Source organism: Parasteatoda tepidariorum, chromosome 7 (assembly GCF_043381705.1).
Source record: "Parasteatoda tepidariorum isolate YZ-2023 chromosome 7, CAS_Ptep_4.0, whole genome shotgun sequence".
Taxonomy (NCBI): Eukaryota; Metazoa; Arthropoda; class Arachnida; order Araneae; family Theridiidae; genus Parasteatoda; species Parasteatoda tepidariorum.
Window position 1 is genome coordinate 55,587,267 of NC_092210.1, and position 16,212 is coordinate 55,603,478.

Here is a 16,212-nt window from a genome sequence, read left to right on the forward strand (position 1 = left end):
ACTGGACAACTAAAATTTAAAATTATTAAATAAAGGCTACAATTTAGAAGTTTACTTGATAAATTAATTGATCCAGTATAAAAGGTCATACATCCAAACTATTCCTACCATTGGCTTTAGGAATAGCTTATCATAATTAGTTTCTACCTTGAAATTGAATCATAGCTAATCTTATAATTTATTCGTTTCTTTTAAAAATTCTTTATAATTGGAATAATACCTGTAAAGCCTAAGAATCTGATCTGTAATAATATTGGAACAACCCTTATAGGCTAAGATGGAATTTAAATCTATACTCTTATTAATTTGAAAGTTAAAATTAATTCTTTTATCAAAAAGTTTGAATTTAATTTACCTATCTTCTTTAATTTCAAGAAAAACCTGGAAAATTTGCTGAAAGATATCAAATATTAGTTTTGTTAGGAATTGATTAACTTCGATAAATTTGTTTAGCTGGAATTTCAAAATCATTAAAATTAATAACCAAAATATCATTAATAAATCTGAGAAAGAAGGAATTTGTCGGAAGATTATCAAATGAATTAACGAATCTATGTTCTTGAAGAAAAAGAAAAATATTGCAAACATTAGTACTAAAATCATTTCCCATGGGGATACCATTAATTTGTTGAAAAAGACAGTCATTAAATAGAATATAATTGTTGTTAAAGGTAATATGAACCAGAAACTTCCAGCTCTCTTTATCAGTTATATCATTAAGATTAAATAGGCTATGAATTTGAATAAGGTCATCAAGAATTTTATTATTTGGAAGGAAAGCATATACGTTTTCAAAATCAGAACAGCAAAGAGAATCAATATTATTAAAGATTTTAGTGTTTTTAAACATATAAAGCAAAAAAAAAAAAAAAAAAAAAAAAAAAAANCTGTGACACAAAGAATGTTAGTTTTTATTTCAAAGGAAGCATATTTTATTTTAAATTTTAAAAGACTCTTTTTAAGTATTTCGTTAAAGCCGTGTAAATTATTATTATTTTTTTTAAATGTTTCTTTTTGATTTTGATTCTGATCCCATTGCAGACAATAAATTTGATGCATCATCCTTTCTTTATTGCAGGAAATTAAAAACAGAAGCTATAATTATTTTTTTATAAGAATTTCTTTATCATAGGAACTGGGGAGTAGTAAAAATATTTAAAAATTTAGCCTCTCTTTCAAAGGAATGAGATTTGTAATATTTTCAAGAAAAGAGAAATAGAACCGAGATATTGGGTTGTTTGGAAAGTAATTTCATTTTTTTTCTTTCTGAAAGCAAAAAACGATTTTCCTGTCGTGAATAAATATTTTTATTAAATTTTACTTTATCAATTCTGGTTCAATACGTTTTTCTATCTCTTTGGCAGTAGCATGATTCTTAGCTCATAAATTTATTGTTCTTTATTAGCAGAAGACTGATCCAGGTGATTTTTGACCTCCCCATTTGAAGTAAAGGTATAACTGTCTGAACATTTTTGCAGAGACCCAAACAATTACTGTTGAGAACCCATTTCTCGTCCCCAGTGATGATGCTCTTCAAAAATGGATAATTTTCTTGACGTTTCCGAAGCAAATCACAGATGTTTAATACGACGGGATTAATTTCTTTCCGTAAAAGAATTATGTCCAAATTTTAGTATAAACGTAAAATGATCATTCGACAAATTTAATCTTTGGAGCCGTGGTACCTCAGGGGATAAAGAGCTCGCCTCCCAATGAGGTTTCTTGGGTTCGAATCCCAGCAACGGCTGGTAGATATGAATTCTGCACCAGGATCGTACCGACCACACTGCTGACGTAAAATATCTTCAGTGGTAGACGGATCATGTGTTGGAGTTCACTTTCCACCAGGCTAACAGTGGGTGGTCTTCGTGGTTTTCCTCTCCATGCGACACAAATTTTGGTTAGTTCCATCAAATTAAGGAATAAGTATAGGGCAAATTTTGCCTTATACTAAATCCAGGAGTTTCCTCTTCTTCTGGATTTGGGTTCAACATTACAGGAGTTAAATATTGATAGCCGTGAACTCAATATCGGGTTGGCTATTGCACGACAGTTATAAAATAATATAATATAAAATTTAATCTCAAGCTGTGGTGATACAAGGGATAGAGCTCAATGAGGTGAATTGGGTTTGAATCCCAGCGATGACTGTTCGATATGAATTCCGCACTCTGCTCGCGTGGACTGACTTAAAAAAGCCTCATTGGTAGACGGATCATGGGGGAGAGTCTCTTTTGCCATTTGACTTACCGTGGGAGGTTATTATGGTTTTCTTCTCCAAGTAATGCAAACACAAAAGCGAAGGTAAATTTCTTCCGATATTTGATCCAAGAGTTCAGTTGTCTTCTGGATTGGATTCAAATTTACAAGGCTACTGAGTTGAACATCGGTAGTCGTAAGCTCAAAATTGGATCGGTTGTTTAATGACGGTTATAAAATAAAATAAAATTTTATCCTTTCGTGACTTCGCGAGTTATTACTCGCCAGTTTGTATCAATTAATACTTTTATTGTTTCGTTATCAACCTAAATCAACGTAGTGAATCTTCATATCTTAATTTGCTAATAAGCTTTGGCTGTGACGTACTGCCAAAACTTCTTTTTCATACACATCGGATGCCGACCGGCCTGTGTAGGGGGCAGGGAACTGTCCTTGCATCAGAAACGTTCTGGATTCGAATCCCGGGCAAGGCATGGATGTTTCTTTCTCTTTCTGTGTGTTCTATGTCCTTTCTCCTTTGGGTGTGAATGTGACCAGCCCTATAAACAGGCTGTGTGAATGGCGTGGCAGAAGTCAAATTCCTGGCCATAGATGGCGCCACTGAAAAAAGCAGGAACAATCGCACCCCTACTGCCTAAACAGGCATATGACAAAATAAATAAATAAATAAATACACATCGGATGATTTTTTTCTTTGCTTAAATAACATTTTTGTCATTTTGATATTTAAAAAGTAAAATATGCTGAAAATTCTGCTTTTAGCTTTCTATCTTTGAAAGCGCACCAATCAAAAACTATTGCGTAGAATCAATTGAACTTTTTCGCAAGTAAACCTTCCTATATTAGCTTTGACAAATTTATAATAACTACCCGACTTAAGAGTGAAGTTGGCTGTAAAAATAAATAATTAAGTTCTCTGTTGGGAAAAAATGAAATTACTTTCCGAATAAATAGTATATTCCTTTTTTTCTGACTTTAAGAAGCGTGGTAGACTGAAACTGCAAAAGCTTGAATTTCAGATTCATGAAAATTGTGAGTATAGTGTTTTCTCTCGTTTAAATTTAATGCAACGTTTTTGTAGTAATATTAAATTTAAGATGAAAAGATGAGCAATGATAAATTTAAGATGAGCGAAAAATAAATGAGTTTAGTTTATGTTATCTGAAGCTAAGTAAATGTGTTTCTCCCATAAAATGACACTCTATATAAACAAACATGAAATTTCGAAAGGGTTTGCAAAATAGCTTTAGTTACAAATTCATTAAGGATAATCAACTTAGTGCTTTCTCTCATTTAAATTTAAAGATATTTTTTTTAAAATAATAATGAATTTAAATTGTACGGAAAGAGAAGTAAAAGGGTGTCAACAAATTTTATTACATGTAAATTTCTTTCTCGTATTTTAAGTGGCACTCTATACTTGGTTAAGAGTTCCAAAGAATTTGCAAAGTAGCTTAATTGCAAGTTCATAAAAGTTATTACCAAAGTGCTTTCTCTTGTTCCATATTAATATAATTTTTTTGAAGCAGCATTGAATTTAAATTACACTGGACTTAAACTAAAAGCAGGTTCAATTAATGTTATCTAAACCTATGTAAATTTATTTTTCATACAAAGTGTCACTCTGCATTTGACATACATGAAAGTTAGATGGATTTTAAATTCGTGAAGTCAACCTTGTACTTTGTCTCGCTCGATATTAATAAATTTTATTTTGATGCAAATTTGAATTTAAAATACTTACGACTAAAACTAAAAAAAATTTTAATGTCATCTAAATCTATAAAAAAAATTTCTTGTTCTAAAACATGCTCTATTATAAGTTCTTAATTTTTTTTCTCTATCCGTCGTTGAACAGCCGACCCAATTTTGGGTTTACGACTACTAATGTTCAACTCCGTAGCCTTGTAATTTTGAACTAATCCAGAAGACAAGGAAATTCCTGGATCAGTACCCCCAGAGGCATTGATTTGTTATGGGAACATAGAGGACTTTGTGACTCGACAGATTATAACGTGCATCTGTCACCATTTACTACACGGGGAGTCTTCGGCTTGCGGGGTTGAACCCATGACCGCTTGGACATGGGCCCAGTGCCCTACCAACCAGGCTATCCCGGCCAAAGTTCTTAATTTATTATATTTAAAAATAAAGAGGGTTTATTATATCTGTATTATATCTATATTATATCTATATCTATATTATATCTATATCTATATTATATCTATATTATATCTATATATCTATATTATCTAAGACTAGGAGGCTCCGCCCCCTGCTCGCTAACGCTCGCCAACCCCCGAGAATTGCTACGCAATCCTATGTGGTTCACGCCGTGAACCATGGCTCGCTGCGCTCGCTCGCCAATGAACATAATGTTCTAGCACAGAGACATAGCATATTATCATCAAAGACATAGTATTTTATCATCAAAGACATAGTATTGTACTTATGTAGAAGAATTCTATCAATGTTCTTATTGGCTTTAAAAAAAGTATAATAGCTATTTAGAATGTACATGGTGAAAAAATCAAAACATTAGCTAAATGAGAAACATATTAGCAAAATAAATTATCAAATATTGCAGTTACTCACCTAAATTCAACTAAATGTGTATAATAAATTAGTTAATGCTAGAAATTCTGAAAGTTTTAGAAAAAAATTTTATTATTTAAAAATATAAACTTTAAACCCTAACTTTTCCTTGTGAGATAATAACCCTCAAAAAGTCTTTCATTTTCAAGAACACAAAAATTTGTTTTATCGCCAAATGAAATATTTTTTGGTGATCAGCATTATTGAAATCAATTTCTATATTAATTAACATTTGTGATAAAGTACATAACATTTTAGAACAAAATAAGGATGTTTTACATACAATAAATTAAAATGCATGGCTGTTAGCATTACCCGAGAAATACCACGTGGAGGTCGCCATGCTGCATTTCTAATCGGGGAGTTTTGATTTTGGCAGTTCCCCTTGCCTACTGCCAATAGAAGTTTCAATTAAATTTTTTCCAAAAAACATTTTTTTCTGCAAAGCTCTAAGAAATTAACACTAAGCATTTAGAATTTCTTTGAAAACACAATTATAGATTTGGCATCTTGGAGCAATTACTGAAAGGCTGTCAAATGACTTAACTCTTGACAGGCCAACATAAAGTTGTCCATGACTAAAAACTTGTTTAGTCAATACTAAACTGATTTTCTCAAAAGTCTGACCTTGTGACTTATTTATAGTCATGGAGAAGGCCAGCCTAATTAATTCCTAATTGAGTTTAAATTAAATATTATCATGTTTTTAGGGCATGAATCTGAATTGAACAACCTGATAATGCTCACTCTGGTTATTGTTTCCGTTTTTAAAAGCGCTATATGTTGAGCCATCTCATGTGACATTTGCCATGTGGCATTTTGAGGAGCAATCATTGGTCGATTTTCTAAAGTTGCCATTCGGGGAGTTGTAATGAGGCTTTTTTTTGGTGCCGTGTAAGAGAAATATATATATAGATAATTAGAGTAAAAATGGCATTTTGCATGTTAGTATTTTTGACGCCTTTCTATTTGCAGTTATTTCAAGTGTTTTTTATTATCTAAACTCACCATGCAAACTGTAGCAATAATTCGAACTCTGTAGGAGGTTTAGTTCAGCACATGTAACTTCAAGTTAATGAGTTAAACATCAATTAGAAGAATATTAAAGTTTAGATTTAAAGCTAGAAAAAAAAACGTTAAGCATCAGAAAATTGTTTTATGAGGCGACTCGTTCTAAAAAAAAATGATGTATGAGTTGCGTCTCTAAGTCTCTGAACCTCTGGTTTAGTACATTTAGAGATAACATTCTTAAGTAGAGTATAGTTAATCTCTACAGTCGAAACGTAATCTTATAAATTTTTGGACAAATAACTATATATGAATAAATTTTTATCAGATGTGATCTCAGCAATGAATCAGAAATCCTGGCAATGTTTCAAGCAATAAAACAAGATGTTGGGCGACTTGATGTTTGCATCAACAATGCTGGACTTAGTCACAATGCTCCTCTTCTTAGTGGAACGACGAGTGATTGGAAAAATATGCTAGATGTAAGTTCACCTAATCGTAATTTCAATTTCAATGAAGTGTTATTGAAGCAAGTCCATATGGTTTCATTTGTTTTTTGTCTCTATAATTTCATAATCATCAAAATTTTAGCTAGTAGTGTAACCAGGGTTACTTTTTGGAAGGACAGTTACAATTATGTAACACAATGCGAGGGCATGCCGTGCAGTTTTTAGAATTTAGATTTTTAATTAGTCTTACCTTTGATATTAAAATGAAAAATACATATTATCTATTACAAAAAAAAGCAAAACTACTTTCCGAAAACAAAGAATCTAGATTACGTATCTGATTCAGGGAAGATTTTGCATTACATATAATTTAGAGAAGATTTTACTTTATATATCTGATTCAGGGAGGATTTTACCTTATACAAGGTATTTCAGAATGCCGTGCACAAACTTGGAGAGAAGGTAGAGAATATCATTAGGAACCAAAATTACATAACGAAAGCATGGTCGAAAACGAAAGACACTGAGATTACAATACAGAATGTAGTGTAAAACGATTTATTACGCATCAAACGAGTAAAATGTATGACTAACAAGTATCACAGAAGGTAATAGAAATTAGCTCATTGACTTGGATGCACGAATGAAATTTACGCGACATGAATTTGCCGAATATTTTCGAAGATACCTGGCATTGCACTGATCGAAGCAGCAGCGATGGAGATTCGTGCCACCAGGTCCATTTCAGAATTTATGGGCATGTCGTACACAATAGTATTCATCGCACTCTAGAGAAAAAAAATCAAGAGGAGATAAATCAGGTGATCTGGGAGGCCAAGCAACAGGACCAACACGCTTAATCCTATTGTTTTCAAATGTCCGGTTCAAATGGTGTCATACACACCGTTTGTAATGAAATGGCGAACTGTACGTTAACCGTTTTTTAGTGTGACATAGCAATTTATATAAATTCAAAAATTCAATCACTAACCTAATTTACAGAACGAAAGCACATTTGGTTGAAAAGATCCCACTCAAAGAGCACGCACGCACGCACACACGCAAATATATATATATATATATATATATANTATAAAACAAAAAAATATATAATATATATGTAAAACAAGCCAACTCCAAAAAAAAAAAAGAAAAAGAAATACAATTTTCCTTCTCATCCGCTACAGTGGTTGGGGGCAGAGGTGAGTCAAATCCGTTTCAAGAAGATCCTCTGCTGTTGGGCCCATAAACGTTGCTTTTTTTATATATGCAGGAACTGTACCAAATCGTGGTGGACCTGTTTACATTATGTCTATGGAAGCTAACCATTTGCCCATCTGTAATCTGTTCTGTTCCTTGTTTGACCCTACCTATCTTTTTCATTCTTACAACTATTTAGCATATAAACACCAGATTATGACATAATATCCAGCAGAATCACATGTTTTTTTCTGTTAATCCGCTATTTGCAAATGAAATAGTTGAAAATATCACATTTTCACCTTGAAAAGTAGTTTATTTTGTATAAATTCTCTCTTATGCATTCTGTCTTTACCCTTGTATATATAAATGACTTTTTTTATTTTAAATATAGCCATTTTTTTCACGCTTATTTATTTTAAGGTTAATATATTAGCTCTTTGTATTTGCACCAGAGAAGCAGTGAAACTAATGAATGAGAAAGGTATTGACGATGGCCACATCATTCATATTTCGAGGTAAGTTAGTAACGTAAATACAACTAAGTAATGAAAAATAATTAAGCTTCATGAAATTTATTATTTAATCGTATTAGAAATGGCGCTGTATTTCAAAAACTACGCATTTTAATCATTTTCTTAGCTAACTTTGGCAGCTTTTTAGTTTTGGGTTTTACTTATATTGTTAGCTTTTTGTCATTAGTTTCTGGAATTGTGGTTTTATAACATTTGCCTCATTGATGAAGGTGAAGAAAAAAAACTATACTGAGTTCTAAACTTTATATCATAATAGTGCCCGAACCAGGCAGTTCAGACTCTAAAAATTTATGATTACATACATACATACATACATGCATGCATGCATGCATACATACATACATACATACATACATACATACATACATACATACATACATACATACATACATACATACATGCATGCATGCATGCATGCACGCACGCACGCACGCACGCACGCACGCACGCACGCACGCACGCACAATTTTTTTTTTTAAGAAAAAGAATAATTGTCCTAATCTTAATATCACTCATTATAATACGTCTATGTCTTTAAACAATTTAAAAATGTAATTTTAAATGTGTTTAGGATGAATGAAAAAAAAGCAGAAAACAAACTTACCGATATGAAGTAAAATAAAATAAACGAGTGTTGACAAAATAAGAACTTATATTTCCTGCAAGAACTGTACCGATATCCAACTTATTCCGGATCACATTCTCGGCTGCCCAGCCTTTACCCCATATGTTTTACAACTGGCTATGGTGCCACTGGCTTCAGAACTTCGTGAGATCCCTCGCAGTAATGATGTATTGGAGCTTGCGGAGAGCAGTTTTGAAGGCACAAGAGGCCATTTAATTTTCCACGGACACGATCAAAAAAAAAAAAAAAAAAAAAAAAAAAAAAAAAAAAANAAAAAAAAAAAAAAAAATTAGATGTACTGATCTAACTATTAAACAAATTTGTTTAGAAGAAAAAATATAATAAATGTCCTTTTAGTTTTATCGTGTAAAATAATTGGTAAAAATATCTAAGCAACTTACATTTCAGTGATGCCATTTATGAAAAAAAACATTCATACTAACAATAATTGGCAAATTTAAACAGCAAAAACCATAATAAGTAAAGAAGCTAATAGAAACAATACAAAAAAAATTAAATTGCAAAATAAAAAAACAAACAAGCAAAACAATCAAATAGGTAATATTAGTAGAGTTTAACATGCAAACGTAAACTAGGAATAAACCCTTTTATTGGTTTTCCTTCTTTATAGGGTGACTGTTTATAAAGTCAGAGCCTACATACATGGATATAAAGCCATTTATAAAGATTATCCTTCATTCATATTTTCTTTCATAACTGTAATGTCTACACGTGTTACCAGCGTTCATAGGGAGTATCCGCTTATTGGTCTGACCCCCATTCATACTTAATAAAAGAAACTGTTTATTACACTGGACAACTAAAATTTAAAATTATTAAATAAAGGCTACAATTTAGAAGTTTACTTGATAAATTAATTGATCCAGTATAAAAGGTCATACATCCAAACTATTCTTACCAGTGGCTTTAGGAATAGCTTCATAATTACCTTGAAATTGAATCAGAGATAATCTTATAATTTATCCGTTTCTTTTAAAAATTCTTTATAATTGGAATGATACCTGTGAAGCCTAAGAATCTGATCTGTAATTATATTGGAACAACCCTTATAGGCTAAGATGGAATTTAAATCGATAATCTTATTAATTTGAAAGTTAAAATTAATTCTTTTGTCAAAAAGTTTGAATGTAATTTACAAATCTTCTTTAATTTCAAGAAAAATCTTAAAAATTTGCTGAAAGATATCAAATATTAGTTTTGTTAGGAATTGATTCACTTCGATAAATTTGTTTAGCTGGAATTTCAAAATCATTAAAATTAATAACCAAAATATCATTAATAAATCTGAGAAAGAAGGAATTTGTCGGAAGATTATCAAATGAATTAACGAATCTATGTTCTTGAAGAAAAAGAAAAATATTGCAAACATTAGTACTAAAATCATTTCCCATGGGGATACCATTAATTTGTTGAAAAAGACAGTCATTAAATAGAATATAATTGTTGTTAAAGGTAATATGAACCAGAAACTTCCAGCTCTCTTTATCAGTTATATCATTAAGATTAAATAGGCTATGAATTTGAATAAGGTCATCAAGAATTTTATTATTTGGAAGGAAAGCATATACGTTTTCAAAATCAGAACAGCAAAGAGAATCAATATTATTAAAGATTTTAGTGTTTTTAAACATATAAAGCAAAAAAAAAAAAAAAAAAAAAAAAAAAAAAAAAAAAAAAAAANAAAAAAAAAAAAAAAAAAAAAAAAAAAGATTTTATAACGAAAATCAGAACTGTTAATTTAGGATGTTAATGCAGTTTTATATCAAAAATGAAAAAAAATTATAACTATTTAAAGTCGTCATCAAAGCATAGGATTTCTTTATTTTATTCATATGCTTAAAAAATTTTATAGATGGATAAGAAAAGAAAAAAGTGTCATAGAAAATTTAAGAATTTAAGATTTATTAAGTCTTATTAAGTTTTATTAACTGCTCGCGTAAACTGCAAGTACTAGAATATATATAACCCCTAATAAGAAATTAAAATCCAAGGAAAACAGGAAAGGAAAAAAAGAATTTCAAACAAAATAATGAGAGAGATTATTAAAACTTTAGAATTATAAGAAATGTTAAGCATTAGAGAAAAAATTATAACGAAAAGATATAATCTCATCATTAGCAATTTCAACCTTTTGCGAAATTCCGTGGCAACCAAATATTAAAATTAGATTTCTACTTTATTTTAATTCGTTTGAAATTTTATTACTAACCAACTAACGCAAGAAATATTTATAATTTCTATAAAAAATATTAAATTAAATTATTGTATTTAAAATTCGACTTTTTATTAATTATAAATTTCGAATTATCTAGTATAATATATTATTTTGCACAAATCCAATTTTCGGGCCAATCTAGGTTAATGGACAAATTAAATGTGATTTTTAACTTCAGTATGAACGCACCTTGAAAAGAAATCCAACTCTCTATTTACGCTTTAATTTCATAATTTGTAATCTGGCAACTTACGAAAATATTTTAAAACCGTTTTTGCAACTTATTTGTAACTACATGACATCTTTCTCCCTCTTCGTTTTATATGTTCTTATCAGTGTTTTATTTAAAAAAATTTCTTGATTACATTATCTTTACAAATCGGTCTCTTCTATTTTGGAGCTTCTTACGCTATTGATGTAATTTGCTTTGACTATGTTAATACAATATTAAAAAGCAACATTTTTATGAATATAATCACATTACCAGGTGATGAGATTGTATCTTGTAATTGATAACTTTTTTAATTTTTAACTAAGTTTTTTTTTAAATTTTTATTATTTTTTTTAGCAATATTGTCCTTGAATATTTTCTTACATAACTCATTAAACTCATGCAAACTGCAGCAAAATCGAATGAATAAATATTTGTTTCTTTTTTGTGTGTCATAATTCGATATTTTTCTGTTAACGAGAACAAAAATATCTGATTTTGTTCTTTAAATAAGGTCTTAATTTTGTTTACTAGTCGAAACATTCCCTTTTAGATAGATTTTTTATTGCTTTTTACTAACTTATTTGGAATTCTGTAATCTTTTGATTTTAATGTAAATTGAATCCTTAGATTCCCCCTTTGGGGGCGGGTTGGGGTTAAGCATTTAAGTGAATTGCTCTTTACTAACTTTTATGATGTATCGTATGACTTATTTTACATTTAATCGATTAAACTTCCAGCTGGTGCGTTGTCTTTTATTTTTAATTCTAATAGTTTCTTTTTGAAGTAAATAACGTATAACATTTAACGTAATAACGTTTAGTAACCATCATGTAACGTAGCGTAACATGGTGTTGTTACTAAAATTTTATACCTTCTTATTAAAAATTAAATGTGATTCTTTCTGTTGCTTCCGTTTTTTTACGCAGTTACTGATTCTTTAATTCGTGTTTTTAATGATTCATTGATTAATTAATTAACTTTTTTGATTCATTAATTTATTATTAATTAATTAGTTTCCTTTTGAAGTAAATAACGTATAACATTTAGCGTAATAACGTTTAGTAACCATCATGTAACGTAACGTAACATGTTGTGGTTACTAAAACTTTATACCTTCTTATTAAAAATTAAATGTGATTCTTTCTGTTGCTTCCGTTTTTTTACGCAGTTACTGATTCAGTAATTCGTGTGTTTTTAATGATTCATTGATTAATTAATGAACTTTTTTTGATTTATTAATTTATTAATTCGCTTCTTTGTTTACACACTGACTTAATGATTTCGTGGTCAATTCAGTGGATTGGTTGTTTAATTGTTAAATAATTATGAAACAACTATTTTTTGGTCACTTTAAAGGAAATTTTTGGCGATAATAGATAATATAGTGATGGAAAATTATGATCATTTAGATAAATGAAACCCAGTTATTCCTTAAAAGTAGACAGTCATAGTTCCCAGTTAAATTAATGTGTCTTTCTTCTTCCCTGCCATAAAAGATATTCACCTTTAAATAAATAAACTTCGGCATTTAAATGCCCTCTTTGTAATGAATGGCTTGATAAATGAATGGCTTGATAAATGAATGATTTCAATTATTATTAAAAATAATATTTATTTATTTCCAGTATGGGTGGTCACAGAGTAGCTCCAGGAATGTCTGGTAACAATTTCTATTGTGGTACTAAGTTTATGGTTCGAGCAATAACCGAAGGCCTTCGTAGAGAAGTCAAAGAAATGAAGAGTAAAATACGAGTATCGGTTAGTAAATTGTAGTCATTTACTGTTTTAGTTATAAGTTAGTAATAAATACATTCTCTTAATTTTCTTAATCAAATTAATGTAATTTCTCTATTAGTTTTGCTTTTTTGTATATAGCTTATTATTATTTTTTAAAGTTTTCTTTAGTACCTATTAGTAAGTTTTATTCCAAAACTAATCAAATTTAGCTTTAGTTGAAAAGTAATCTAGGGAATAAATGGATATCTTAGCAACTACAATTAATGTTTAATATAAAGTCTATTACTATATATGTTAACCATATGTTAACTACATGTTAATAAGCACTTTTTTTATTACTAAAGCATATTTCGTACTTTTAATTTTAAAATTACTCACAAATAATTCAATAAATAATAAAATATTAAAATAAGAAAAATAAATGAACTGTGGTTAAAGTAAAATTGTATAATTTTAAAAAATATTCTTCCATATCAAGAAAAAAAAATCTACTCTGATCGATTTCGTTGATTTGAAACATGTTTCTTGCCGAAACTGCAACATTTTCATCAAGAGCGTTTCCTCTATTTACAACAAATAATTCATATTTTAAAAAGTATATTGAAAATCAGGAATAATGAAAAAAAAAGAACGAAAATAAAGAATAATGAAAATAAAGAAAAAAATGGAAATAAGGAAAAGAAGTTTCGCAAATGCAATTAAACCAACGCACACATTAAAACGTGCGGCTTTTGAGAAACAGGGTTAAAGTTAAGATTTCGCTAAGCGTAATGCAAAGGCTGTATTCAGTAAAAGCTGCATTCAAGAGCTGTATACGTCACTTTTTTACGTTGATTTTCATGCATGCGAAGTAAAATTTAATTAGCGTTTGCGGGAAGCCATAACGTAACGCAAAAGTCTTCTCTTTATTAAACAATAAATATCATTCATTAAATCGTAAACTTGATTACATAAATCATAAGCTTGAATTTACCCCCTTTTTTCTTTTGAATCAACAGGCGGTTGCCTAGGTTCACCTAATGGAATTTTTATAAAGTGTAATTCATCTTAAAAAAATAACTAATAATCTATTTACTATATTCTTTACAGTTTTTTACCCTTTCTTTCAGAGTGTAAGTCCGGGAGTGGTGGAAACAGAATTTTTTCCTCGTCTCCAGAAAAGTGATCCAGCACAAGGATGTGCTTTATACAACTCTATGGAATGTCTTCAACCGGATGATATTGCCGGAACAGTTGTATACATTCTAGGAACTCCTCCCTATGTTGAGGTACACGATGTTCTCGTAAGACCTCAACAGCAAGCTACGTAATGAAGTACCAAGCTAAAGATATAGATTGTAACAGCGTGTTTTAAGAAACATATTCCTGATACAAAAATATCTGTTACCACGTAACCACTCTAAAGTAAAGGATTTTGGCTATCTTGATTTAATTGACTCTCTTGTAGTATCCCTGAAAACAGCAGCGTTTCTTATTTGCCTTTCTCATTGTTACAAAAAGTCAAATCAATTCTCCACCAACATCTCATATTGGAAAAAATTGAATAAAATTTTCTTTTCTAAAAATATTTGGTTTTATTTGAAAAAGTTGAAAAATTCCTAAAATTTAAAAATAGGGACATAAATATCAAAAAGAAAATTTCCACTAAAATGCAATTTCTTCTGAAATTAAAAGGAATATTTTTAAAAGTTTAGTTAATAAAATATATTTAGATTTTCTGTTGCTCTATCTCAATGAATACCCATTTGTGTGCAACCTCAAGGCAGCTAGATAGATATTAATACTGTGAAAATTCAGCAAGTACGTAAAAAAATCACAAATATTGAGTATTTCATAAAGTAAAATTCCTTTTTAAAATGTTTGGTTTTATTTGAAAAATCCTAAAATGTAAAAATATTGGTATAATATCAAAAAATTAAATTTCCACTAAAATACAATTTCTTTTGAAATTGAAAGGAATATTTTCAAACGTTTAATTAATAAAATATATTTAAATTAATAAAATATATGTAGATTTTCTGCAGCTCTTATCTCAATAAATCCCCATTTGTTTGAAGCCTCAAGGCAGTCAGACAGATATTATTATTAAGAAAATTCAGTAAACACGTCGAAAAAATCCCAAATATTAAGTATTTAAAAACTATGACTTTATGAGTATTATAAATTATGAGCATTTAAAAATGCTGAAATAATTCACAAAAAATTTACATTGCTTAAATTTAATTTGATTCAAAAATCAGGCGGAAACAAGTTTTTAATTAAAAGGTTAAACTTGCAAGCGATCATAATAAAATTCTTTTTGTTACCTATCGAAGCGAGTGATTAATAAAATCGTTGTTGTACGGTGCTTTTATTTTTATAATTTCTGTAATCTATTTAAAGTTTCTTTAAATAAAAATGGATTATCATATCATCATAGATACTTCGCTGAGAAATGAAACAATAAATAGAATAATGAATATTAAGTGGATTGAATGTAAGATAGAAAATGGCCCTGAGGAATGGTTATTAAACTGTATCTTTTCTATCTTTTTCAATGCAAATAACTTATAACAGGATGATACAGTGTCGTTCACCTGCATAGATGTGTTTCTTTCCTGGAATATTTAATAAAGGGAGGATTATAAATTGTTGATTATAAGCTTGGATTGAAAAATAAAGTTTTCTCTTTTGTTCGATCTTCTTTTTTTTAAAAAAAATTTAAGATGACATTCAATCCACATAATTAATTTGCAGATGCTGCTACAATTAGCAGCGCCGACTGCCTCCAGGAGGGTTTCCTTTACCAGGTATGTCAGTAAACTAAGTGAAAAATAATTAAGCAAATTAACTCGACATATTTTACAATTTCTTTTCTTCTTGAATTAGACTAAAATGCAAACAGACCTACCGCTTTAACACCGTTCATAAAACTATAAAATAAAATGACTTTTCAAAAATGATAAGTGTAAAATAAATATCAAGATATAATTCTCGTGACACTAATATGCATGTTGAATAAATAATGCTAAGAAACTGAAGCGAAAAATATATACTTGATTATAAATTTCATAGGCAAAGAATAAAATTTGAAAATTGGGTTGAGCAAGAACCATTTTTTCCCCTCAAACTTTCTTCCCAAATCCATATTTCCTCATTAGTATTCCCAAGGCCGGGATAGCCTGGTTGGTAGGGCTCTGGGCTCATGTCCGAGAGTTCATGGGTTCGAACCCCGCCGATAGTAAAGTGACTGATGCGTGTTAAATCTGTCGAGTCGCAAAAGTCCTCCATGTTCCCATAACAAATCAATACCTCTGAGTGTACTGGATTGGAGGTCGATCGTTCTCTGATTCAGGTCAAAATTACGATCTGTGGATGAATGAATGTATGAAGTGGTCCGCCTTATAAACAGG

At 29.8% G+C, this 16,212-nt stretch overlaps 1 protein-coding gene across 2 annotated transcripts in view; it reads left to right on the forward strand.

The window, feature by feature from the left end:
• The window catches only part of LOC107437425 (dehydrogenase/reductase SDR family member 11), a 54,478-nt gene extending 40,093 nt beyond the window's left edge, over positions 1–14,385 (forward strand). The window contains exons 3-6 of one of the 2 annotated variants that reach the window (XM_043049709.2): positions 6,152–6,305; positions 7,896–7,990; positions 12,709–12,841; positions 13,930–14,385. In XM_043049709.2, the coding sequence (XP_042905643.1) occupies positions 6,152–6,305; positions 7,896–7,990; positions 12,709–12,841; positions 13,930–14,130 (583 nt within the window). In that variant the 3' untranslated portion in view covers positions 14,131–14,385. The remainder of the gene's footprint in view (positions 1–6,151; positions 6,306–7,895; positions 7,991–12,708; positions 12,842–13,929) is intronic. The other variant, XM_016049425.3, reaches the window with a different exon arrangement.
• The last annotated feature ends 1,827 nt before the right edge of the window (positions 14,386–16,212 follow it).